Source organism: Bos indicus x Bos taurus, chromosome 16 (genome assembly GCF_003369695.1).
Source record: "Bos indicus x Bos taurus breed Angus x Brahman F1 hybrid chromosome 16, Bos_hybrid_MaternalHap_v2.0, whole genome shotgun sequence".
Classification (NCBI taxonomy): Eukaryota; Metazoa; Chordata; class Mammalia; order Artiodactyla; family Bovidae; genus Bos; species Bos indicus x Bos taurus.
In genome coordinates this window covers 46408068-46433819 of record NC_040091.1, presented here as the reverse complement: position 1 = coordinate 46433819, position 25752 = coordinate 46408068, and the positions used below count along the sequence as shown (strand labels likewise).

The window sequence follows — 25752 nt, the reverse complement described above, 5'->3', positions numbered from 1 at the left end:
CCACCCGTGGGCCCCAAGCTGGGAGTCCAAGGCCTGTGCTGTCCGAGGTGGAGTTTGATTAACGGAAGAAACACATGCAAACACCAGAGGCAAGACCCTTCTCTCTTGGTGGGTCACACTGTCTCTCTCTGCTGGCCTCACTGTTCCCCCAAAGGCCCTGCTCTGACCCACAGGCAGCCATTAGACGTCTCATGGCCATAAGCTCCCAGGGTTGCATGTGACCCTCCGTTAGGACAGTTACCCATTTGACTTCGATTTACCAGTGTGAAAAACACGCGTTGACAGTATTTCGGTAATTTATTATGCAACTTCTTAAAAGTTGAAATTCATACTTCATTAAACACAAGAGCCTAAACTGGGTCAGATGGCAGCATGGCCTCCTGGGGGACTAACAAGGGACCAGTGAGTGGGAAGGGACAGCGAGGGTCATTTGTCCTCACCTCCGTGCACGAAGCCGTGCAGGGTGCAGTCGGAAGGCCCCACCAGGTGGATCAAGCTGGACTGGCTGTAGCTGACCGTGTTCGGCTCTGGAATCATGAAGGAGAGAGATTAGGTCACAAGACTGATCGGTTTCCACAGCTGAAGGGGCCCGCAGTGCGACACTGTCCTGATGTTCACATGGTCATTGCCACCACCCTGGGTGGGGTTTCTCTAAGGAACACTGGTCTCAAAACGCTCCAGTCCGTGGGGGTAAGGCTTGAGAATTAATTAGCCTCTTGGATAGTGGGTCGTGATGTCATTTCCTTGGGGACACCAGTGTCCCCAATGAAGCCCTGCCCTGCTCCATGGGCAGCCACTGACCACCTCTGGGCTATAAGCCCCCAGGATGGGTGTGGCCATCTGTTAGGACACAGTCACCAATCCGACTTTCATGCCCCATTCTGTAAACATTTTAGCAATTTATTACACAGCTTCTCGAAAGCTGCAACTTCATTAAACACAACAATAGGTAGAGACTCTGAACCAGACAGAAACACCGCAGGTGTGGGACCCCAGACCCCACTCTGGACTCCAGCTGGCCCTCGGTGCCGACCCGGCCCAAGAGACGCAGCACCGGAAGGGGTGCTGGCTTTTCCTCCTGCGTTCCCCGTGCATGTTCCCAGAGCACCAAGCCACCACCCCTCACCCATGTGCCATGGCTGCTGCTGAAAATCTCTAATAAGAGGCTGCACTTAAAAAAAAAGAATATGCAATAAAGCCCCATCTCCAGAAAGTGACACCATCCCTCAAAACACTGACTCTTCTGACAGGTGTGAGTAATTCAACAAAGGGGCTTCCGGGAAGACCCCCTGCCGGGACTGCTTCCGCCTTCCCTGCCCGGACAGCTGGTGCTCAGAGAGGGTGGCCCCTTCCTGCCTCAGCAAGAAGGAGCTGCCGAGGAAGCCAGCCTGCTGGGCCCCTGAATGTCTGAGACACCCTGCAGGTGAAGAAAGGTCCTTCCCATGTTTGGATGTAGACAGAAAAGCCTTTGCAGGAAGTAACGGTGCTCAGGACCCAGGTCGGGTCACCCAGCATCGACAGTTTGCCTCTGAGACTCTGCGTGGTGCTCCTCCACGTGGGATCCCAGGAAGTGTGGTTGTCTGTGGGGGTGTTGAAACAGGAAGATCTGCGTTCCTGTGAGCCGGGGTTTTGAGGACTGACTTCCAAACTCAAGATATTTGCTATTTGTTCTCAAGCCTCCCAGCTTAGAGAGATTTAGACTCAAGTTTCGAGCTCATATGTGAAGTGCCATCTGCTCCAAGAGAGCCCTGCGGGAGGGACTCGACCATGTTGACATGCTCTTGGCTGGGAGGGCCCTCGGCTGCGGCGGAGGCCTTGAAGCGGCTCCAGCTCGGGAGGTGGGGAGGGCGCGGGGCTCTCATTGTTATCCGCGGTCAGCTTCTGTCTCTGGGGGTTCTGGCGACTGGCCTGCTCTCCGGGCTCCCTGTGTGACCAGCAGAGGCAGCAGCCAGCTGCCATGGGAGGTCCTGGCACCAGCCTCGGGTGGACCCTCCACCAGGGACGTGTCTGAAGCCACAGCCTGTCGCAGTGTCAGAGCTGGTGGGGAATGCCCTGCCGAGAGGCCAGCTCTGAGGACTCTACCCTCCAGCCCACCCACCTGGATGTGGACCCCTCAGGAGCAGGGGCACAAGGACGCCATCTAAAACCAGACAACAGATGGCATGCGTAGCTCCATGGCTCAGGGAAAGTGCTCAAGGGCCCCCAGCGTCCCCGGGGACTGTGGTCAGCGCAGACGACCCCCGGGAGGAGATGCTTCCTCTCCCAGCTGCCTCCCAGGCCCGGGCTCGTCCAGAACAGTCCAGATCATTGGGGAACCACACTGGGTCTCAAGGAAACATCGCTGGACACACTATACTGGATGAGAAGGGAGGCCCTGAGAAGGTGCCCAAGACGCTGCCCTGCCCCGTTCCTAACTTCATTCCAAGTGGAGAAGAGCACCCAAAACCCTCTTTCTGCTCAGGAGGAGATCATGGCCCCTGCTGGTCAGGTGCACCCATGGCCACGCCTACTGTGGCCTGGGGTGACTGGGTGGAGGGGCACAGCCTGAGGACCACAGAGGATACCAGCTAAGTCCCTCTGCCAACACAGCCATCAGAGAACCACTCCAGGGCAGCACTAGCAGCCCACAACACACCCGATCTTCAAGGACTGTCTCCCTTGGGCCTCTCTCTGCAAAGAACAAAAAGGCACCGAGAGCCACGTAGTACCCTGTGGTGCTTTCTCCGCTTTGTGTCCTGCTCATAAAAAACATCAAAGCAGCTATTTTACAGCATGAATGGAAATGAAAAGCCTCAAATTTGGCCCGCTCTCAGGAACTGCTCTGACCAGTTAAGAGGTCTGCGGGTGGACAATGACAAAAGATTTTTTTTTAAATTTCTAACAATGGAAATAGCACACAAAAATCTTTGTCATGTCAACTATCTACTTATTCAAATGACAAGCCATTTGAAATAACTATAACCACCGAGTCAAAGAGATGTCCCCCAGTTTTCTATAGTAATGTTTAAAATATCAATTAAGCCGTGTCTACTAATTCAGTGTTCTTGGAACCCGCATTGATGTGCTTTTAACAAGTGAAAACACCAAACTTCTGATGGGAAAGAAAAATGCACACACACCCTCAAGCGCTCCTTCCCTGGGCCATGAGCTGTAACTCTGGGGATTCAGGGGGCTCTGGAGGCTGGGACTGTGCCAGGGGGGTCCACAGTCACCTCCTGTCCCTGGTCATCCTCAGTGGCCCTTCCCCTGTTCTTTACACCCTGTCTCTTAGGGGAACCAGAGAGAAACCTGAGATGGGTCTTCAAAGCTCGAGGGCGAGGCACAGACATACAGGGGTCACCTGTGATTGTGACCAGTGCTGCCCTAACAAACAGACGTGGGGCTGGACACAATGGTGGTCGCTGTCCTTGAGGGTGGCGTGCACACACGGGGCCAGGAGGGAGAACCAGGCAGGCCTGTCTCCTCGCCTGCTTCCCGCCTGGACCACACTTTCCAGCCCCCACAGGAGAGTGAGCAGAAGTGTCCCGACCCAGGGCCAACCCATCGAGCCCCTGACAGAGAGCCTCCCTGCTCCTTCCCCTCCCAAGGCGCCAGGAGCTACCTGACACAGAGGTGGAGCTATGAGGCCAAGGTCCCCACCTCCTGGAGGAGATTCCCCGGATTAGGACTTTACAGGGAATAAACCTCTAGCATTACACACTAGTGAGTGTAAGCAGCTACCATGGCCTTGACTAATGCGCCTCATCTTTGAACCTGCAATTTCAGAATGATGTCTGGAAACTGATTGAGGTCCCCAGGGCAGCCAGAGATCAGCACAGACCCCCCCGCCCCCCTCCTTCATGCCCACAGTAGGAACCTGAGGCACAGACAGGCTAAGTCCCCACAGAGCAGAGCTGGGGTCCAAGCCCAGAGGTTCCTTATTCTGCTCCCTCCTCCTCCCCAGGACAAGTGGTGCTGGGAGGTGGGGTGACAGGGCCTGGCCAGACCCCAGGAAGAAGGCTCTCCCATCCAGGGCCAGCCCCCAGTGGGCAAGCACCAAGCCCTCTTGTGGGTGGCTCAGAATGGACTGGCCAGCAGGAGTGGTCAGGTACTGGCTGACCTCAGGGAGGCAGGGTCCAGGCCCAGCCCAAGAATGAGGGGATGGTCTGACTCATCAAGACCCCAGCTGTTGAACTTCCCTGGTGGTTCGGTGGATAAGAATCCACCTGCCAATGCAGGGGACATGGGTTCGATCCCTGGTCCAGGAAGATTCTACATGCCACGGAACAACTAAGCCCAAGAGCCACAACTACTGAGCCTGCGCGTGGCAACTACTGAGCCTAGGCACCCTAGAGTCCATGCTTCACAAGAGAAGCCATGCAGTGAGGAGCCCAAGCACCGCAAGGAAGAGTAGCCCCTGCTCACCTCAGCTAGAGAAAGCCCATGCACAGCAACAAAGACCCAGCACAACCAAAAAACAAACAAATAAAAAAAGACCCCGGCTGCCCTAGCAATGGGCACACTGGGGAGTGTGGGATCAGACTTCAAGGTGATACTGCTTCAAACCCAAAGGCCAGGGAAGAGGCAGAGCTAATTCCGTCATAAACCCGAGAGCCCCCAGAATGGACGGTGGGTTACAGGACTAGACAGTCCCTACACAGTTAAGGCTGGACAACTAACGGTCATGAACTGAAGAGTTCAAGGTAACTGTATTTTGTCTTGTCAGATGGAGAAAACACAGTAAGAAAAACTGGCCTTCTAAAAAACTCCCAGACTCTCTGAAAAGACACCTGAAAGATGAACTTGGCCCTCGCAGGGGTTGCTAGGCAACAGCCACAGAGATGAAATCTGATTCTGACTGCAAAAGTAACGGAGAGCTGCAGATCCAGAGGGACTTGCGCGTGGTGGGGTGGCAAGTCCAGGGTCAAGCCTGCCTCCCCAAGGCGGGGCGGGGGTCCTCCCACAGGGAGGGGCACAAGTGTTAGGAGACCCCAGTGCCAAGCGCACATGGCAGTGCTCAAAAACCCTGCAGAGATATGTGACTTCTTTAAGAAGTGGTTAAAAGTCAGTCCCTATTGCTGAGAAAGATGCATTTTTATTAGGGCCAGAAAAGGAAAAACTAAAGAGCTTATAAAAATCTATCACAAAAGCTTGAGATTCAGAATGCCATCTTACAGTAATATCACTGGAGAGTATGAGATCCTAAAAAATACTATGTATCAGATTTACAATCAGAGAATGGCAAACAGAAAATAATCTCATGAGCGAAGGAGTTTAAACTGATTGAAAACCCTGAGTAATTTTAGTTTCCCAGACAGTCAGTCAAAGGAGTAAGCCAGGATTAACCCCATGGCCCTCAAAGCCCGAGACTGCCTTCAGCCCCAACTTCTGTCCCAGCACTGGCCAGCAATCGCCCCAGGAGGGGTGGATTCAGCCCTCAGAGGCCAGCCAGCTCCTCTTCCCAGCCCCTCTCTTTGCTGCTTTCGGGCTGACGCTGCTGCTCCCTTTCTGTCTCTGAGAAGGACACTGGTCACTGGATTTGGGGCACCTCAAGATCCTTAACTTGATTCCATCTGCAGAGGCCCCCCTCCGCGAATCAGGGTGCGGTCACAGGGCCCAGGGACTTGGTGTGATCTGTGTTCTGGGGGGAGGGAGTTGCCATTCAACCTGCTCCAGCCTCTCTCCCAGGAACTCCCCCAACACCAAGTCTGTGTCTTTCTTTAGACATCGCATCTCCCCCATGTCCCTCTGTGCCTCTCATGACCTGTCTGCTCACCCACCCTCCTGAAAGCAGAGCCTGGGACTGAGGTCACTGACCGCCTGTGGCACGTGCCCAGAGCCTGGACACACTGGAGTCATCACGAGAGCCTCAATCTCTCCAGCCCAGGCCCTGGAGCTCACTGCACTCATTAGTGGGAGAGGGGCAGAGCCCAGGGCTCAGGAGCAGCAGCATCGAGTGAGGAAGGGGTGACCTGGGGCCGGTCCTCAGACAGCAGGCAAGGGCCGGATCAGGAGCCACACCAGCCGCACGCAGGGCCCATGAGGTGCTGCTCTGGGATCCAGCATGGGACACAGATGCTCACCCCGGGAGCCCGGCCAAGACGGAGACAGGACACACAGCCCATGCTCCAGCAGGAAGATGCCGTCAGGTGTGCGCAGAGGAGGGTGACGTGCGACACCAGGCCAAGGCCCCGAGGCCCAGCCCTGAATCTGTTCCATCAGGGACTCGGGGGACAGCCTCCCTTACCTATCGGGACTGTGGACGGAGGTTTTGTTACAGCCGCAGCCCTCCAGGCACTAGGAGGAAGACTGGAGGAAGCAGCCGGGAGGAGCCGAGCCTGGCAGTTTTCTGCGCCCCAAGCAGTCTGGGTGCTCAGAGTCCGTCTACTGAACCCACGTCTGGGCAGTGGGCCCGGGAAGAACAACGTGGGAAATGCTGCTGCCATCCTGTGGTTTTTTCCTTGGCTGTGTTGGGTCTTCCTTGCTTTCTGTGTCTGCTTTTCTCCAGTTGTGGTGTGCACGCTTCTCATTACAGTGGCTTCTCTTGCAGAGCACAGGCTGTAGGTGCACGGGCTCAGTAATTGCAGTGCATAGACTCTAGGGTGCTCAGGGGGTTTCAGTAGTTGTGACTCCTGGGCTTTAGAGCACAGGCTCAAGTTATGGCTCACAGGCTTTTAGTTGCTCCGCGGTATGTGGGATCTTCTCAGATCAGGAATTGAACTTGTGGCAGGTGGATTCCTATTCACTGTGTCACCAAGGAAGTTCTGACTTTTTTATGAGCTGGAAATCCCATCAAAAACGCACTCCAGGTAAACTAGAGGGACAAACTCTTCGTGGCTAGGTGTGCATCCCTCTGCTCAGGCAGCGGGGCCCCTCCCCTTGGGGGGCCTCCCAGTCAGCACTCCATGGCAGCAGATACACCAAGGCCTTCAGGGTTGTCCCCTAACCCCATGGTCAGCTACGCCACTTGGACAGGGCTTGCAAGATGCAGGGTCAAAGGCACGGTGCCCCACAAGACAACACCTGGGGACGCACTGGCCCCAGCAAGACAATGCTCATGAGCAGGCCTCGCCGCCCTGGCCCCCAGACTGCAGCCCAACTCCTACCTGGGTTCAGGACGGGCTGGATAATGTCCCCGTTGCGCCACTTGGTCTCCATGCGCTCCAGCTTCTGGGCCTCGTAGCGCTTCCGGCCCTCCTCCTCCTGCTCCTGCCGGGAGTACTGCGGGGCAGGGCAGGGTGGGAGAACGGGAGAAGGTCAGGCCTGGTCCCTAAGTCGCCTCCCATGTGCCCCGCCTTCCTGCAACTGGAACTATCTCTTCTTTCTCGGACAATACACACTCAATATAAATAATGAAGACACAGAGGAGGGGGAAATACCACGGAGACCTCCCTGAGCAAGAGAGTCTGGGTCAGATGTTTGAGTGACGTCCTCCCTGGAACTGCTTTTCTGCCCATGTGTATAAAAGGTTCTGCTGTGCTGTACATGAAGCTCAAAAGTCATAGCCTTCCCTCCTCTCATGTATCATCCTGCCATAATTTATGTGATGGATCCATAATATCTGGACACTTAGTCTGCTCCCAGTTTTTCACCATTAAAACATCACACTGATAATCTCAGCCACTTTCCATGTTATATATAGCTGCCCCAGTCCTTCCTAAACACAGAACTAGAGAGTTGGGGAGCCCCAGAAAGGCTGCCCCCAAGACCAGGAGAGGAGCGGGCAGGTCCCCGTGTGCCCTAGACATTGGGCAGCCTCACTCCGTTGACTCCCAGCCATTCGAGCAGGCTGCTGGTGTATAAGGAACACCCACCAAAGCTCCCCTGATGGATCATGGGTATTCTGATCCAAGAAGGTAAATATAAACGTGAAAATAAACATGGCATAATGGAGAATGTTGCGTCCTCTGGTGCCCATTGCGCTAGGGCCCAGTGCAGGCAACACCCTCTGTCCCGGGATCCACTGAGGAGGTCTGGGGTCCTCAGGGCCTCCCTGCTGACCCCTGCCTGGCCACTCTCCTGACGGGCTCTGACCTCTGCCCTTCCATCCATTTCACTTGCATCTCCCGCTCAGCCGGTGGAGAAGCAGCTGGGCTCCGGGCCCTGCGTGCTCCTCTCTGACCCTGCAATTTCAGACCTTCTTTCAAAAGCTGGTTTTAAATATCTTGCTTTTCTTGCAAGTGGCTCAGCTGCAAAACCACCCAAGTCTGAACACATTCAATGGCTTCATTACCATCATCTTGGGCTTGAGAGTCCGTCTCTGAAGGAGGCTTTGAAGGGAGTCAGGTGGTATGTCCCAAAGAAACAAAGCATGGTGGGTGTGGAGAGCGTCATGGAGCCCCTAGCCTCTCCCTCCATAAACAGATGATCCCTCACGTCCCACCACACAGAGCAAGGCCTCCAAGAGCAGAGACTGTGCTGTGCCTTTCTAGGAAAGCTGAGGGACGACTTACGTGTCCTCAAGAAATGCCTTTAAAGAGATTTTTTAAAAAAGAGCCAACCTCCCCAGGCTAATAAATCCTCATGTCCAGCAGGATCATGAGACCTCTGCACTCACGTGGGGCTAACAGGGGCCCCGGCTCGGACACCAGCCACTAGGACCAAGAAAACGTAGCCTCTTCACAAACCAACGCCTCCTGCTGACTTAAAATCTGGGGACACGTCATGAGAGCATGCTCTCGATGGGCTGACACCCATTCATCCCCAAGGGCTCATCAGACTCAGCTGACTCGAAGCAGAAGACTGCCCAAACAACCCAGGCAACAGTGAGTGAGCCTTTTGACTCAAGCTCACATTGACACACCAGTAAAAACCAGAGTCCACTCTCCAGTGCTCCCCCAGCCTCTCGGGGGCCACAGCTGTCCCCAAGCCACCAGAAGTCTCTTGATTCATCACAGGGTCACCAAGGTCCCTGGTCCCTGGGGGACGAGGTGGAGCATAGTGACGAAGTCCTCGCTGAGTGACACCACAGGGGACAGCTGGGCTTCCCCAGGAAGAGGCACTCATGTGGTCGATCCACACACACACATGTACGTGTGACAGCAGTGTGTGTGCATGTGTGCGATGTATGCTCTGTGAGACGTCTATGTATATGTATGTGTGGGATGTATGTATGATCAACGTAACATACCTGCATGTGTGAGACACGTAAGATACACACACAGAGGCAGAGTGACGTATGTACTCACTAAATAACCACTATCAGTGTGGGGTCGGCTAGAGGAGGCTAGCAGGACCTAGGAAGCCTGACGGCCAAGCTCCCAGCACCTGAGTGTCCATGCTCCTGGGAGTCAGAGCCAGGCTCTCCAGGACTCAGATGGGCTGTGCCCCGGAAAACAGCAGACCTATATGTGAGTCAAGCGAAGGCTTGTACATGGGCCTAGCACATGTTGGGGGGAAGAAAACGCAGATAAATATTAGCAATGGCTGCAGCTGTAAGCCACACAGCTTCTCCCATCTGGAGCTCTCTCTGTACCCAGTGGAACACTTCCAACATCCCCTGCAACATGGGCAGGGCTGATATTTATGTCTCATCAAACCCGGCTTAACAAAGGGAATGGGAGAGAAACAGGGGGCCCACGCCAGGATGTGGGAGGGAAAGCGGGGGACGAGAGGGGTGACATGCAGAGCTGCCCTGTCCCCGTGGGGAGGGGGACAGGAGCCAGCAGAGCCCGATGTTGCTTGCTCCTCCCCTGCTGGCTAAAAACCCACCAGCTCTCAGCACCCAGGCCCACCCCACTCCCTGCCTCCAGGAGCCAGAAGGAAGCAAAAGCTGATGTGCCTGGCCCAGGAATCTTCCTTCAGCAGCAACCCCTGAAGACGTATCACGTGGCTACTGAAGCCAGAGATAAGGCCTGCTGGAGACTTCTAAAACTGTGTAGCATCTGAAAATTAAAAGTTAAATAATAGTGTTTGAGTGTTTACATGAGACGTGGCTAATTTAACATCAAGCACTTAGTGGGAAAGATGAAATCGAGGATAAGCACACTTGTACTTTCTAAAGAGACAGTCACTGAGCCTCAGACTCACACCTGCTTCTTGGGTCTTAAAACCCCTCAGTCAGTGCTGCTTGAAAATGACAAAATGGTCAGCAGCAGAGAGAGCAGCTCCAGGAAGAACGTGGTGGGCAAGGGTCGGAGGGGGGTGTAGGTGGTGCAGACAGGGAGGGAGGAAGAGACGGAGAGAGAGAGAGTGGGCTGGACTGAAGGCCAGTGTTCTGGCTTCAACAGCAGCCTGTCAGAATTCCTGTCCACCTGGGACTCAGCATGTGACCTATCTGGGAACTAGGGTCTGTGCAGGAATAATTAGTTAAGACACGTGCACTCGTGTGCACACACACACACACACACAAACGGAAAGGCAGCCAGGTGACCGCATAGGCAGAGCCTGGAGGGATGTGATCACAGGTCAAAGAACGTCTGGAATGCCTGAACTACACGACATGGGAAGGATCACCCCTGGCTCAGAGCCTCCGGCAGGAGCGCAGTCCAGCTGGCACTGTGATTCTGTACTTCTGGCCTCAGAACTGGGAGAATGAACTGCAGTTCAAGCCCCTAGGCTGTGTCACAGGGGCTCCCGGGAAACTCAAACTGATGGGACATGTGGGAATCTGGCCCCGAGAACCTGCCCTCTCCTCACATGTGGAGGGACAGGCAGCCCGGAGCTGCAGACACCACCACCACCCTGCCCTCACGGTACCAAACCCAGGACTACCAACCAGATGCAGACCAAGGTCTGATCACCCTTCCCGGTCCATGTGGAGAGAACGCCTGTCACCAGGAATGCTGTTTAAAAGTCTAGACTTAAGGGCAGCTGGAGCGCAGAAGCTGAGTGGCCCTCCCCCAACTCCCCAGGGCCTTGACTGGGCAGGCAGCGTGCTGGTCAGACATGAGCTATGGGCTGGGAGCCCGTCCCCCCCGGCAAGATGACAGGGAGCAAGCCCCCATTGCCCTAGGCCTACGGGTGGTCGGGGGACACGACAGAGAGTGGGAAGGGCCTGTGGTAGGGGGGCAAGGAGGAGACTAGGGAGTGCTCCTCCGTGAGTGCGATACAGTCCCTAACTGCCTGGGTCCCCACTTTACTGTTTCTTAGAAGTTTCTTCTCTGGACATCTCGGCCACAGAAAAATGCTCCCTGTAGGGGCAGACACGTCTAAGCCAGGCCCAGGCCTCTCTGAGAACTGCTCCTTGCAGGGGTGAGAGCAGAGCACCCGGCCTCCAGGGAGAGCAGGTCACAGATGTCCTTGGAACATCCAGAGGTAGGGGAACCACAGGAGGAGAGGTGGGACGCTGTGAGGGGAGGAGTTAAACCCCTCTATCAGCCTAATCTCCCCCTCGGAACGCCTGCCTGCCGAGCCTGCCTGCAGTGGGGCATGAACAAGACGAAATCTCTTCATGCACAGACGTGTCTGTCCAGAGAAAAACCCAAACGAGAGAAACCAAGGAAGGAAGTGGACATGGCGGGAGAGAGAGTGGGGCTGAAACAGAAATGTCTCAGCCTGTCTCCCCAGGACTGTGGTCTCCCCTAGACTGGCCACCTGCACAGTCCTGTTGCCCATCTTGCCTCTGACCAGGGCCCTCCAAGGGGGTCTGGTATCTGCAGGGCCCAGGCCAGCCGCTCTGGCCTTCTCTGCATGAAGGGTTGTCCCGCCCCCTATGCCTCTAAATCTCCTAAGACTTGGTCCTCCCTGCCCCCTGCCTGAGAAAAGTGGGCAGGGTCTCCTTACCACAACCGGAGGCACCTCCAGGACCTTGTCCACATTCTTCAGCGACAGGGGCACGTACCACAGGGTGGCCTTATTGGTCAGCTTTTTGGTACCTTCAAAGAAGAAAGACATGTGAGGAATGTCCTGGGAGCCGGCAGGGCGGCAGGCAGGGCCAAAGCCACCTCTGGCCCCCACCCCCAGGCCTCCTTCAGCCTCGAGGTGCAAGTGTGGGCAAAGACTAGGGGGAAGCGTGGGCCCCAGCTGGGGAACCCCCGCCCCAGCATGTGGCCCCACAATGAGGCTGCTGGGAAGACTTCAGATCTTCTGGTCTAAGCTGGGGGGCCTGCCGGCTTTCTAGGACTTTCTAACTCAGAAGGCCCACATCTGGAGGGCGCCAACTCCAGGCAGGCCTCCAAGGAGCCTCCAGAGGGAGGGAGAGGGAAGGGCTAGGCTGGGGTGGGGCGGGCAGATTGGCCTCAGCCTCCTCCCAGGGAAAAGCAGAACAAAGCCAGGCTGGGCCCCATCTCCACGGAGAGATCCCAGCTGACAGATCTCATGGAAGAAGGCCCCGCTGAGGAACTGGACATCACGACACACAGAACAGGAACATCCTCTGAAGGACCCATCCACTGGCGCAAAGGCCACTGAGAAGAGCTCTGGGTGGGCAGGAAGCAGCTCACGGATGTGAGGCTGAAGGTCGTGGAGGCGGGGCCAAGGGCACAGCCAGAGTACAGCCCACCCCCCACCAGGTCCCCCTTCCCAGTGGGGGGGCGCCACACCAGGCACAGTTGGGGGGACTCAGCCTCACTCCAGATGCTCCCACGTCGGGGCTGAGAGAGCGCTGTGAGCTGCTGGCTTCGGCTCTGGGGTGAACAGCAAGAAACAGAACCCTCTCTGGGCACCAAGCCTGGCCTCAGGGCAGAGTGGGGCTCCCAGGGCGGGAGGGCTGTCCGGGCTGAACATCACGGGCCAAAAGAGCCCAGAGATCCCTGGGTCCACACCTCTCACTTGTGCAGGAGGACACTGAAGCCCAGAGAAGTCAAGGGGCTTGCCTAGGTTCATACAGAAGCTCAATGCCTCCCAGACCCCATAATTTCAGAAAAGTATTAATGTTTGTGAGGATGCCTGTTAAAAGTTGCCTCTTTGACGTGGAAGATTGCATGTAGCAGAGAACAGGAGAACTTCAGGACAGAGAGTAAGTAGAATAGAGGAAGCAGCCTGGGGGCCTGGCCCTAAATGCCTCCTACCAGTTCCTCTGACCTGACCCCTCAAGGCGATCCTGGGGCCTCCGTTTTTTCCCTTAAACTAGACCAAAGGTCCAGGCCGAGCCCCAGCAGGTCAGTAAGAAAGAGGGCGAGGCCCACCAGGACGTTTCCACAGCACCACCAGGATCACAGGCAAACAACATGGAAAAATATCTTCACTGCTCTGTGATGGAGAGTGATTCTGACAACCTGCTCTGGGGAGTAAAGATTTCCTGTCCGATTCAGCTAGAGCCAGCCTGATGGCCCGTTTCCACGGAAACGCGGAGTGGCCCTCCTCCAAACCCAAACGAACATCACGGAGCAAATGAGGCAAAACACTCGAACTGTGCTTTCTCTATCATTCAATAAAACCACCAAAAGACAACGGCAGCACTGAAAACATCTATTCTGAAATTCTGAGGCTCCCAGCCATTTTCTGGAGCGCTTCGCAGCAATCACATCCCAGTGAGCTTAATATTTTGACAGTTGCCGGAGATGAATGAGCAAAGGTTTGCTGGTTGTCTGCCTGGGCGCGTGCTCGCCAGGCTGCCTCTTGAAGGCGGCACGGCCCCGAGTGAGGGGGACGCGCAGAACGGGGGCCCTGCCTCCAGGGGCTGTGAAATACAGAGACGGCACACGAGCAGCCTCCTGGCTCAGCCTCGTCGCCTGTTTGTCTGCGCAGCCTGGTCTCCCCACCTGGCCGTGTTCGAAGCCCCTCTGGGCAGCCCTGTTCTGGACCAGGCAGCCACACGGCCTGCCCTCACATCCCAGCGGACACGCAGGCAGAGATGCATCAAGGCAGGAAGATCTTGAGACACAGGGTCCCAGGATAAGAGAGACTCACACAGACCCAAACATGGAAAGACGGACAGAGGACGACAGAGATATTGACATAGTGCCAAGACCCAGAGGGGGACCTGGATGTGAGATCAAGGTGGGAGGAGGGTGCCCGGACCTGCAGCAGGGGCTCGTGGGCAAGGCGACCAAGCCCTGGAGAGAAGACGCAGCCCCAGGGCTCCAAGCGTTCACATCCACCCCATGATTCGGCCTCCGGTTTCTCCCGCGGCCTCGGCCCTCCCCCGTGTCAAAAAGCTGGGCAGTGCTGGCCAGCCCCTCCTCCACTGGGCCTCTGTCCCCGTCACATGCCCGCAGCCTGCCCGCTGTTCCAGGAGGGAGTGCAGAGCACAGCCACTTCTATCCTCGGGGCAGCTTAGACTGTGTGCCCACCCTTCAGGGCCAGGGCAGCTGGGGATTCTGTGTGTGGGGGTGGGGGGGGTGGGGGGGGGGAGGCCGGGGGGCGCATGGAGAGCATCCTGATCACGAAGCAGGGGGTTTCATGTCACTAGCACGGGGCACTGGGTGAGCACTGCCCACTCCTGCCCACAGAGGGAGGGTCCTGCAAAGAAAGAAGAAAGCGCTGTAGTTCTCGACAGCGCCCCCTGCTGGCTTCCTCTCAGCACAGGAGCGACTCCTCCACTCCTTCCTTCCTTCCTTCATCAGTGACTGAGTCCCTGTCCATCATGAGCCAATGGAAGCTGCAGGGGCAGGGGACATGCCCACTCCCCTCAGACATCAGCAGTCCAGCACCAGCCTCCTCAGCCTCCCTCTGCAGACACCCAGGCTGGTCACCAGGCAGTCGGCAGCATCCCCCTGATTATGACAACCAAGTGTGTCCCCTTGAGAACCACCTCTGGTGGGAGGAGCCAAGATCCCAGGATCCCTGCCACTTGGCAGAGGTGAGCTCCAGTCTGAAAGCCCAAGAGGCCCCCTGTCCCCTGCCTCTCGTCCCCACTCAGTGTGATGCCATTCTGTTCACGGGCTTCCTCCCTGCCCAAAGCCTCTGATGTGCAGAAAGGGGGCCTGGATGACAGGAATCTGTAAAGCAGGCCCCTACCCTGTTTTGAGACACCAGAAAATTGCAATGAAAAAACCAGCACTGCTGAAAACACTATCGACTAAGTGTAATTTCAAGAGAAGCAGAGAGTGCAGCCAGCCATTTCCTCCCTTGGGTCCTGAGCGGGGAGACTCTACTCCCAGCTCGGGCCAGGAGAGCAGCACTGGGTCACTGTGGTGGGGGTGGGCATGGAGGAGGCAGGTGGTGGGGAGATGGGAGGGGCCTTCTCCGGGATGGTGGGCTGCTAGCCCATGTGGGAAGTCAGGACCAGAGGACCCCTTTCTGTGCCACAGCCTGAGACCAGCATCCAAGGTCTCTTGACGCTGGAGCTGCCCTGAACACAGAGCTCAGGCCACAGATCAGGACATGGGGCACAAGCCAGCTGACCACCCCCCCAGCCCCAGGTTCTGCCTCAGCTGCACCATTCACTATGCTGGGCCTGCTGCAGTCATGGGAATGTTCTAGATGGGTAACTGAGCGCCTGGCCTGTGTGGGGGAGAAGCCTGGAGCCCCATGAAGATCTCTGAGCACAGCACTCCGCAGGCAGCCACGGCTGAGGGTGGGGTGTTGGAGGAGGGGCAAGGACCCAGGCAGCTCCCTCTCCTAGAGCCAGCAGGGCCTCTCCTCTGGGTGGGACACCGGGTGGGCTGGGATGAAGAGCAGGGCAGCGAGGGCACCAAGGAGGCTGCCTGCCTCATGAGCATCTTGGTTATAAAAAGCAGTGACTGAACGGGAGCCACACTCCCCTGCAGTGCCCAGTGGGGGTAGGAAAAAGGGTTTCCATGGTTACCACTCTGAGGAAGAGAATATTCAGATCAAACCCGAGTCAAAGGTTCACCCAGTGAGCACCAGCCTGGCTTGCAGGGGCCCCCGGGGAGCAGAGCAAGGGCCAGGCCAGCGTCCTCCAAGGAGCAGTGAGGGGCTGGGGACGGGGGGGTGGCCACTGGGTGCACATTAGCAGGGCTGGAAGGCAGCTGGTGCCCTCCTAGCCCGCTGCCATCCCTCTGCCCAGACCAGTTGGCTGCCAGCCCCTACCCCAGGAAGGCAGAGGGGAGGGGGGCCGCACACCCAGCTCATTGCCTAACTACCCCCATGCCCCCATTTCCCATCTGCAGAGCGAGGACGCAGAGGTCGCTGCCCACAGGTGGAGGTGGGAATGCAGGGAGGTCATCGCAGTGTCAGGATGAGCCAGGAGCCATGGCTGCTGCGCCTGCCCCACGGCCCCCGTCGCTGCACGCGGACGTCACCTGTGAGGATGTTCTCGGACATCACGTGCACCTGGACCTCGACCGAGTGCTTGGAGGTGTAGGTGATCTCCGCGCTGACGTGCGCCACCTCGCCGATGCACATGGGCGACAGGAAGTCCGTGCGCTCCACCCGGGCCAGTGCAGCCACGCAGCGCTCCTGCAAAGACCAGAGGCGGGTCAGTCGTCCCAAGGCCCCACCCTGGATGTGGTCGCCTAAAACGACCCTGGGTATTTTTCCCCACGGTTACAGTAAAGCAAGTCATGGGACTTCCCTGGCAGTCCAGGGGTTAGGACTTCACACTTCCACTGCAGGAGGCGTGGGTTCAATCCCCTGGCTAGGGAACTAAGACCTCACATGCTGTGTGGCATGACCAAAGAAACAAAAGGTTTTTTAAATAAAGAATAAACTAGAGCAAGTTACTGTCAGCATACCCTCCTAAATGCAAAACCAGGAGGTGAAGCACTGCCTGTGGGCAACAGGGCAAAGCTGTTGATACAGGTGATCCTGGGTGATGGGATGCCAAGCAACTTCTCTTTCCTGACTTTTCTACAAAGGATACGTAGTACTCGCATAACGGAAAGTGAAAAAAGGCGTACATACTCGTTATGGAAAACTTGGGAAGTACAGAAAAGAAGACAGAGCAGGGAAAATTCACCCCTCCCATCGAGAGACAACCACGCCTTCTACTTTGGGATCTTTCTTTCCCGGCTTTTTGTCCCAAGAATACGGGCTTTACTGGTTCACTTGTCTGCCTGGCTCCTCGTTTTGCAGTTTGAGGCATATAGTTGACACTCGTAGTCATGCATAATTGTCACTTATACTCACCTATGGTTGTCATATATAATCTCACCTAGCTGTGTATATGCTAAATATCCACTTTCACGATCTGCTTTTTTCACTCAACAGGAAGAAAAATAACCTGCCCATGTTATGACAAGCTCTTAGCAATCACATCTCTTTTTAAAAAATGTTCTTTATCCTTTAAATACACAACCCATTTTCATGACTCAAAACTCAAAACTAACAAGAAGGCTTACGTCCCCGGCCATGAGGGGAACCCTTGGGAGCTCACGCTTCATGAAAATGAGGGACTCACCTCCTCCTTCATTTTCTTAACACTTTCTACAGCTGCCATTTCGCAATACTCCACTGCAAGGATATTTTTTTAATGGCCAAACAGAGTATCCTTCTATTAGATTTGGGTCAACCTCAACTGCTTCTTATTATGAATAACCCTGTGAGGAGCTTTCTTTTATTTAAATCATTTTTGGTGATGATTTTCTGGGCAGAAGCAAACACACACCTCACCAAGTGTTCCCACAGTGCTTCTCAATAGGGCCGAGTGCTCGCCAGGCCCCAGCACTGAGAATCAGGTGTTTTTTGTTTTTTTGGCCTCACCGTGCAGTGTACAATTTCTGGGATCTTAGTTCCTCAAGGCCCTTGGCAATGAAAACAAGGAGTCTTAGGACTTCCCTGGTGGTCTTATGGCTAAGACTCCAAGCTCCCAACACAGAGGGCCTGAGTTTGATCCCTGGTCAGGCAACTAGATTTCACATGTTGCAACTAAGAGTTCACATACCACAGCTAAAGATCCTGAGCGCCACAACCAAGACCTTGTGCAGTCAAATATATATATAGACACATATATGTATATACAAAAGAAAGTGTGTTGGAAAGAGTTTTAACCACTGGATGCCAGAGGACTCCTGAAAATCAAGTTTTTGTAGGTTCAGTTTTTATTGAGGTAGCATTAGTTTATAGGGCTTCCCAGGTGGTAAAGTGGTAAAGAATCCACTTGCCAATGCAGGAGACGCAAGAGACATGGGTTCAATCCCTAGGTCAGGAAGATGCCCTGGAGGACGTGGCAGTCAACTCCAGCACTCTCGCCTGGAGAAGCCCATGGACAGAGGCACCTGGCAGGCTGCAGCCCACAGGGCCACGAAGAGTTGGGCATGACAGCGTGCACACACGCGCTGATTTATAACACTGCATGAGTTTCACGTGTACAACGTTCTGTTTCTACTACTGCACACCCTACAGTGAGCTCACCACCAAGGATACAGCTTCCATCCTTCACTGAGCAATGACTCCTTCACCCACCTTGCTCCTGACCCCCCTCTACTTCACCCCTTCCTCTCTCTAGTAACCAGTTCTCTGTCCTCTGTATCTACATGCTTGTGTTTGGTTTGTTCATGTATTTTTTCTTTCTTTTTTATATTTCACCTCTGGGTGAATCACAAGGTGTCTGTCTTCCTCCATCTGACTTATGTCACTTAGCTAACACCCTCCTGGTCCATCCATGTTGTTGCAAATGGCAAGATCCCATCTTTCTTTATGTATAACATTCCACAGTGTACATATATACACACCACAACTTCTTTCTTTTTGTTTCAGTTGGGCTGTGCAGCTTTCAGGATCTTAGTTGCCCGACTAGGGATCAAACCCGGGCCCTCGGCAGTGAAATTGCAGAGTCTTAACCACTGGACTTCCACAGAATTCCCCACAATTTCTTTACCTATTCATCCATCAGTGGACACTTAGGTTGTCTTAGGTCTCAGCTATTGGAAATAATGCTGCCATGAACAAGGGGGTGCAAATACCACTTCCAATTAGTTTTTTCATTTTCTTGGGATAAACACTCAGAAGTGGAATAACTGGATCATATGTGTGTGCGTGCTAAGTTGCTTCAGTCGTGTCTGACTCTTTGAGACCCCATAGACTGTAGCCCACCAAGCTCTTCTGTCCATGGGATTCTCCAGGCAAGCATGTTGGAGTTGCCATTCCCTTCTCCAGAGGATCTTCCCAACCCACGGATCAAACCCACATCTCTTACGTCTCCTGCACTGGCAGACGGGTTCTTTACCACTAGCACCACTTGGGAAGCCCATCAGTTTTAACCTCTGTGCTCTTTTCCACAGGGGCTGCACCACTTTACACTCCTACCAGCAGTGTGCAAGGATCCCTTTATCTCCACATAGGACTTCCTATCTGTTGTCTTTTTGATGACAGCCATTCAGGCAGGCGTGAGCTGCCATCTCATGGTTCTGATCTGCATTTCCCTGACGATTACTGATGGTGAGCATCTCTTCACACGCCTGCTGGCCATCTGCACGTCTTCACTGGAAAAATGTCTATTCAGTTCCTCTGCCCATTTTTAAAATGGGTTGTTTATTTTTTGCTGTTGAGTTGTAACAGTCCTTCATATATCATGGAATAAGCTTCCTTTTCAATCCACATCAACCAAATGACACTAAAGATAGTCCTATGTTTGATCTTCACTGCCAATCACAGCACCCAGCACTTTTACAACTTTCTATCAGAATCAAGAAACCAGCCGGCTTTTTGAGGACACTGGGCGTGCTGGCACAGGTACCCCTGGGCTGGCTGGGCAGCTCCCGAGGGTCTGTGCATCCCGTGCCAGCTCTGGGCTTCACTTTGGCGGCTGGTCCTCACAGCACCCTCCTGCGGGCCTGGAGACGTCGGGCTCACAGGTCCAAGTTCAAGCCCTGGTGTGTCTGCACCCTTCCCACTGGCCACCTGTCACCACCCACAGCAGCAAAGTACAGCTCTCCCACCTGTGTGAGAACTCATCTGACACCTGGCAAACAGGCCATTTCCCCAGCCCGCCCCAAACCCACAGAACAAGCCTCTCGGAAGGGATGCCAGGGACCCCCATGTCCATCCCTTCCCAGGACAGCCTCAGACAGGCAGGAGTCTGTTCCTATAAAGGTCCTGGAGTCAGGCCCCAGAGCGGCGACGCAGCAGGGGCTGTGCAGGCAAGCACAGCATGTGGGTTCACCCTCTGATTCAAGGGGGGCCTGTCCCTTCCACGCCCACCTCACCCCTCCTTACCCGCCCACAGTCACATCACCCCTGAGGCTGAAACAACCTGAGGGAATTGCTGGGCTTCCAGCCCTCAGTACATCTGTGGGGCTACAGCACCACTCGCTGGCACAAAGTGGAAAAGGCAAGAGCTGAGAGAGCCAGGCAAGGATGAGGGCACAGCCTGAGGGCCCCTTCTGGAACTCTCCAAGCTCTGCCGGCAAGAGGCTGCTATGAAGACCTACAAAATCTTCTAGAACTAACACCAAAAAAAGATGTCCTTTTCATTATAGGGGACTGGAATGTAAAAGTAGGAAGACAAGAGATACCCAGAGTAACAGGCAAGTTTGGCCTTGGAGTACAAAATGAAGCAGGGCAAAGGCTAACAGAGTTTTGCCAAGAGAACGCACTGGTCAGAGCAAACACCCTCTTCCAACAACACAAGAGACGACTCTACACTTGGACATCAACAGATGGTCAATACCGAAATCAGACTGATTATATTCTTTGTAGCTGAAGATGGAGACGCTCTATACAGTCAACAAAAAAAAAAGGGGGGGGGGGGAGCTGACTGTGGCTCAGATCATGACCTCGTTATTGCAAAATTCTACTTAATTGAACAAAGTAGGGAAATCCACTAGACCATTCAGGATTGATCTAAATCAAATCCCTTACAATTATACAGTGGAAGTGACAAATAGATTCAAGGGATTAGATCTGATAGAGTGCCTGAAGAACTATGGACAGAGGTTCATAAGAGGTTGGACAGGAGGTGGTGACCAAAACCATCCCCAAGAAAAAGAAATGCCAAAAGGCAGAATGGTTGTCTGAGGAGGCCTTACAAATAGCTGAGAAAAGAAGAGAAGCAAAAGACAAATGAAAAAGGGAAAGATATATCCATGTGAATGCAGAGTTCCAAAGAATAGCAAGGAGAAATAAAAGAAGCCTTCTTTTGTGAACAATGCAAAGAAAGAGAGGAAAACAATAGAATAGGAAAGACCAGAGGTTTCCTCAAGAAAACTAGAGATACCAAGGGAAGATTTCATGCAAGGATGGGCACAATAAAAGACAGAAACAGTGAGGACCTAACAGAAGCAGAAGAGATTAAGAAAAGGTGGCAAGAATACAAAGAACAGTACAAAAAAGGTCTTATTGACCCGTATAACCATGATGGTGTGGTCACTCACCTAGAGCCAGATATCTTGGAGTATGAAGTCAAAATGGGCTTTACGAAACATTACTACAAACAAAGTCAAGGGAGATGATCAAATTCCAGCTGAGCTATTTCAAATCCTAAAAGATGATGCTGTGAAAGTGCTGCACTCAATATGCCAGCAAATTTGGAAAACTCAGCAGTGGCCACAGAACTGGAGATCAGTATTCATCCCAATCGCAAAGAACGACAATGCCTAAAAATATTCAAACTACCACACAATTGCATTAATTTTATATGCTAGCAAGATAATGCTCAAAATCCTTCAAGCTAGGCTTCAACAGTATGTGAACTGAGAACTTCCAGGTGTATAAGCTGGATTTAGAAAAGGCAGAGGAACCAAAAATCAAATTGCCAACATCCACTGGATCACAGAAAAAGCAAGAGAGTTCCAGAAAAACATCTACTTCTGCTTCACTGACTATGCTAAAGCCTCTGACTGTGTAGATCACAACAAACTTGGAAAATTCTTAAAGAGATGAGAGTACCAGACCACCTCCTGAGAAACCCTGTGTGCAGGTCAAGAAGCAACAGTTAGAACAGGAGATGGAACAACGGACTGGTTCCAAATTGGGAAAGGAGTACGTCAAGGCTGTATATTGTCACCCTGAGTATTTAACTTATATGCAGAGTACATCATGCAAAATGCCATACTGGATGAAGCACAAGCTGGAATCAAGATTGCCTGGAGAAATATCAATAACCTCAGATATGCAGATGACACCACCTTAATGACAGAAAGCCAAAGAGGATCTAAAGAGCCTCTTGATAAAGGTGAAAAAGGAGAGTGAAAAAGCTGACTTAAAACTCAACATTCGAAAGATGAAGACCATGGCATCCGGTCCCATCACTTCATGGCAAACAGATGGGGGAAAAGTGGAAATAATGACAGACTTTATTTTCTTGGGCTCCAAAAACACTGCAGACAGTGACTGCAGCCAAGAAATTAAAAGTCACTTGCTCCTTGGAAGAAAAGCTATGACTAATAAAAAGCAGAGACATCACTTTGCTGACAAAGGTCCATCTAGTCAAAGCTATGATTTTTCCAGTAGTCATACGTGAGAGTTGGACCATAAAGAAAGCTGCACACCAAGGAACTGATGCTTTCGAACTGCGGGGCTGGAGAAGACTCTTGAGAATCCCTTGGACAGCAAGGAGATCAAACCAGTCAATTCTAAAGGAAATCAATCCTGAATATTCACTAGAAGGACTGATGTTGAAGCTGAAGCTCCAATATGGCCAGTTGATGCAAACAGCCAAGTCATTGGAAAAGACCCTCATGATGGAAAAGATTGACAGCAGGAGAAGGGGCGACAGAGGATGAGATGGTTGGATGGCATTATCAACTCACTGGACACGAGTTTGAGCAAGCTTCGGGAGATGGTGAAGGACAGGGAAGCTTGGCGTGGTGTGGTCCATGGGGTTGCAAAGAGTCAGACACAACTGAGCAACTGAACAACACAAAGCCTCCTGAGCCCCTACTCCCTCACTCCAAGTCCTGGGGCTTTTCCTTTTCTACGTCCAGCCTTTCCTGCCAGGCTTGGCATGGATCCTCAAAGTCTCTCTCAGGGGCTTGGCCCCCACCTCGGCCCCGGACCTTCAGGCCCAGGCCTGTCTTCCTCATAGCCACCAGAGGGCACTCTCTGAATGTGACGGGTTAGCCCCAGAACGTCAAGGGCGCTGAATCAATCTAAACTCTCAGCAGGAAGGAGAGCCCCTCCCTCACAGCACGGTCTTACGCAACCCACCCTACTCCTCCCCATACTGAGGCCCCCAGGCCCACATCCACCCCCAACACTTACCCCAGCCTGGTTCATTCTGCACGCATGCACCCTTACAGTGGTGTACACCCATGCACATATACACACAGCCCACATGAGTGTGGAACTGGAGGACAGGGGCACAGCAGGTGGCTGGCTGAGGCCCATAGGATCCCGAGGGCGGGCTTCAGAGAATGTCGGGACCCCACAGAGCTGGGGCCGGGCAGGACCTGGCAGGCTACATGCCCAGCAGCTGCCCTGAAGCCCTCAATCTGCAACTCTGCCTCTGTCTGGGCAGCGGGTGGAGAGCAGGCACCACGGCAGGAGCTGGTGCAGGCCTGCGGGCCCTGCAGCCCAGGAGCCACCAAGGGAAGAGCCCCCAGACTTGCCAGTGGACCCAGGATGGGTCGAGCAGGGGACAGATCCGGGTGCAGGCAATGTGACACCCAGGATTAACTGCCGCCCACACAGGCTCTGAGAGGCTGGGGCCTCTCGGACTCAGGAAGCCACGACTCACCCCACACGCAGGGAGAGGGGCTGAAAAGGTGTCTCTCAGCTTAGTTTCTGGGGGTACCCAGCCTCCCTTCAATGAGCCCCAAACCAAGTGCCAATCCAAGGGGTCCCTGGTCCAGGGCCAGGGCTTCCAGATGCCCCCAAGGCTCAAGGAAGAGGGAGGGGCAGGCTCCAGGCCCAGGCCCCACCCAGACTCTTGCCCTGACCCCAGAGAGTACAACACGGCCGGAGGGGACTGCCTGGATCTCCCAGAGACCTGGCCAGGCTGGCAGAGGGTCCCCAGACACCTACCCCGTTCTGGCTGTTGCAGTGCCGGGTGCTGATGATGGCTCCTGCTTCCTCGATCATCTTCAGGACAGTCCCTCCGTGCACATTGCCGGCCACGTTGGCGTCATCCGGCCGCATGATCCTGGGGGGAGAAGAGGCAGGATGAGCCTCTGGCAGGATGTCACTCATGAACAGCAGTGACCCCAGGGAGACAGCCCTCCAAAGGCCTGATGGCTCCCAGAGAAGGAAAAGGACCCCCACTCACCGTGGGGTGCTGATCTGACCTGACAGCCAGACAAGAGGCTGCAGGGTCGTGTTGCCACTGGGAGGAAGGGCAGAGGGGGACCTTCCTGCCCTGGGGTCCAGGCACCTAGCCTGCCAGTGGGAGAACGCCCCTGCCCTGGCAGGAAGGGAGGTCCTTTGCGAGGACCTTCCACAAAGGCCGTGACTGTGACATCGAGGCAGCCCGGCCGTGGGGTGCTCAGTGCGCCTGCCCCTCCTGGCTCCCAGGACCCGCAGTGACCCGCAGAGCTGAATGAGCAAGGACACAGCTATGATCCCTTGGAGAAAGCACACATTCCCAGGACTACCGTCTCTGTCAGGAGTCCCAGAGGAGCTGGCCTCCTGTGGCCACAGATATTGAGAACTGCAAACAAATCACAGCATCCAGACCTTCCCAGCAAGACAAAACCTGATTGCTGCCTGCCCCCAGGGCTCCAAGAGAGCGCCCGAGGGGTGGGTTCCCTGGAGTTGAGAGCGGGGAATTCCCCAAGGTCAGGGGGTACTGAAATCACCCCATTTCCCCCAGAGGAAAAGCCATGTCTTTGCAGAGGTCAGCAGCAGGGAAGCCCTATGAAATCCCTGGAGTCCCAGAAAGCCAGCCTGGTGCTCCTACCTTGGGCAACCCCATGGAGCTTGGCCCTCTCCCAGACACCTATCTGTCTGGCTGATGAACTCTGTCTCCACTAGCCTCAGGCCCTGAGGTGGGTACCAGGCACTGAGCTAGTGTGCAGTTTCTGGGTGCCTGGCATCACCCGGGCACACACACCCTGCTCCAGTCTGCTGGCCAGCGTGGGCCCTAGAGGCTGGACCCCCCACTCTGGGCCATGGAGCTCCACTGCCCTCCCGATCTGGCTCCTTCCAGACTTGGAGGCTAAGCCAGGCAACCTCAGAGATGGTTCCCGACTCCCAGTCTTACTGGCTGGGTGACCTGAGCAAGCTGCCAAAACCCAGCCACCTTTACATTCTCATCCGTAAAAGAGGAACAACAGCGCTACCACACTTGACTATGGGAAAGACTGAACCATGAGATGGAACAGATAAGGAGCCTGGCACACAGTCAGCAACATACACACTCATCAGCACTGCTTCCTCCTTCTCTAAGTACCAGTCAGAAGCCGCAGGAGGGCTGGTGCCTCCAGCATTCAGTCACCAGTGCCATTTTCTGGGGAGACCAAAGGCTGTCTGGACCTGTCGCCCACCCCCAAAGTCACCCCTTCAGCCTAGGGGGCATTCAGGACCCCTACTTCTCACCTGCATCACTGGCTCAAGGGCAGCAGCCACAGTCGCCCAGGCAGTGGCCAGGGGAACCCCCAGAGCACAGGAAAGGAGCCTCATTTGGCTTCTCAAATGCTCATTTTAAAAGATTTTTGAATCAACTCAAAATAGATTAAAAACTTGAACATAAGACCCAAAGCCAGAAAACTCCTAGGAAAAGACGTAGGCCGTAGCGATGATTTTTTCGATCTGACATCAAAAACAAAGGGTAAAGAAGGAAAAAATACGTAAGTGAGACTACATCAAATTAAAAGATTCCTGCACAGCAAAGGAAGTCATCAGTCAAATGAAAAGATAACCTGTGGGATGTGAGAAAGTATCTGCAAATCATGTATCCGATAAAGCATTAATATCCAAAACACACAAAGAACTCATAAAATTCAAGAGCAAAACAATCCAGTTAAAAAATGGGCAGAGGACTGAAATGGACATTTTCCCAAACAAGACATACTGATGGCCAACAGGCCCGTGAAAAGATACTCAACATCATTAACCATCTGTTGCCAAGTCACTCAGTTGTGTCCAACTCTGTGCGACCCCATGGACTGGAGG

General features: G+C 54.1%; 1 protein-coding gene across 2 annotated transcripts in view; it reads right to left on the bottom strand.

Moving 5' to 3' along the window:
* ACOT7 (acyl-CoA thioesterase 7) overlaps positions 1-25752 on the bottom strand; it is a 107785-nt gene that overhangs the window by 33102 nt on the left and 48931 nt on the right. For both annotated transcript variants that reach the window (XM_027565058.1, XM_027565059.1), the window contains exons 2-6: positions 23668-23785; positions 16068-16224; positions 11704-11795; positions 7086-7200; positions 441-527 (exon numbers count right to left, since the gene is read on the bottom strand). In XM_027565058.1, the coding sequence (XP_027420859.1) occupies positions 441-527; positions 7086-7200; positions 11704-11795; positions 16068-16224; positions 23668-23785 (569 nt within the window). The remainder of the gene's footprint in view (positions 1-440; positions 528-7085; positions 7201-11703; positions 11796-16067; positions 16225-23667; positions 23786-25752) is intronic.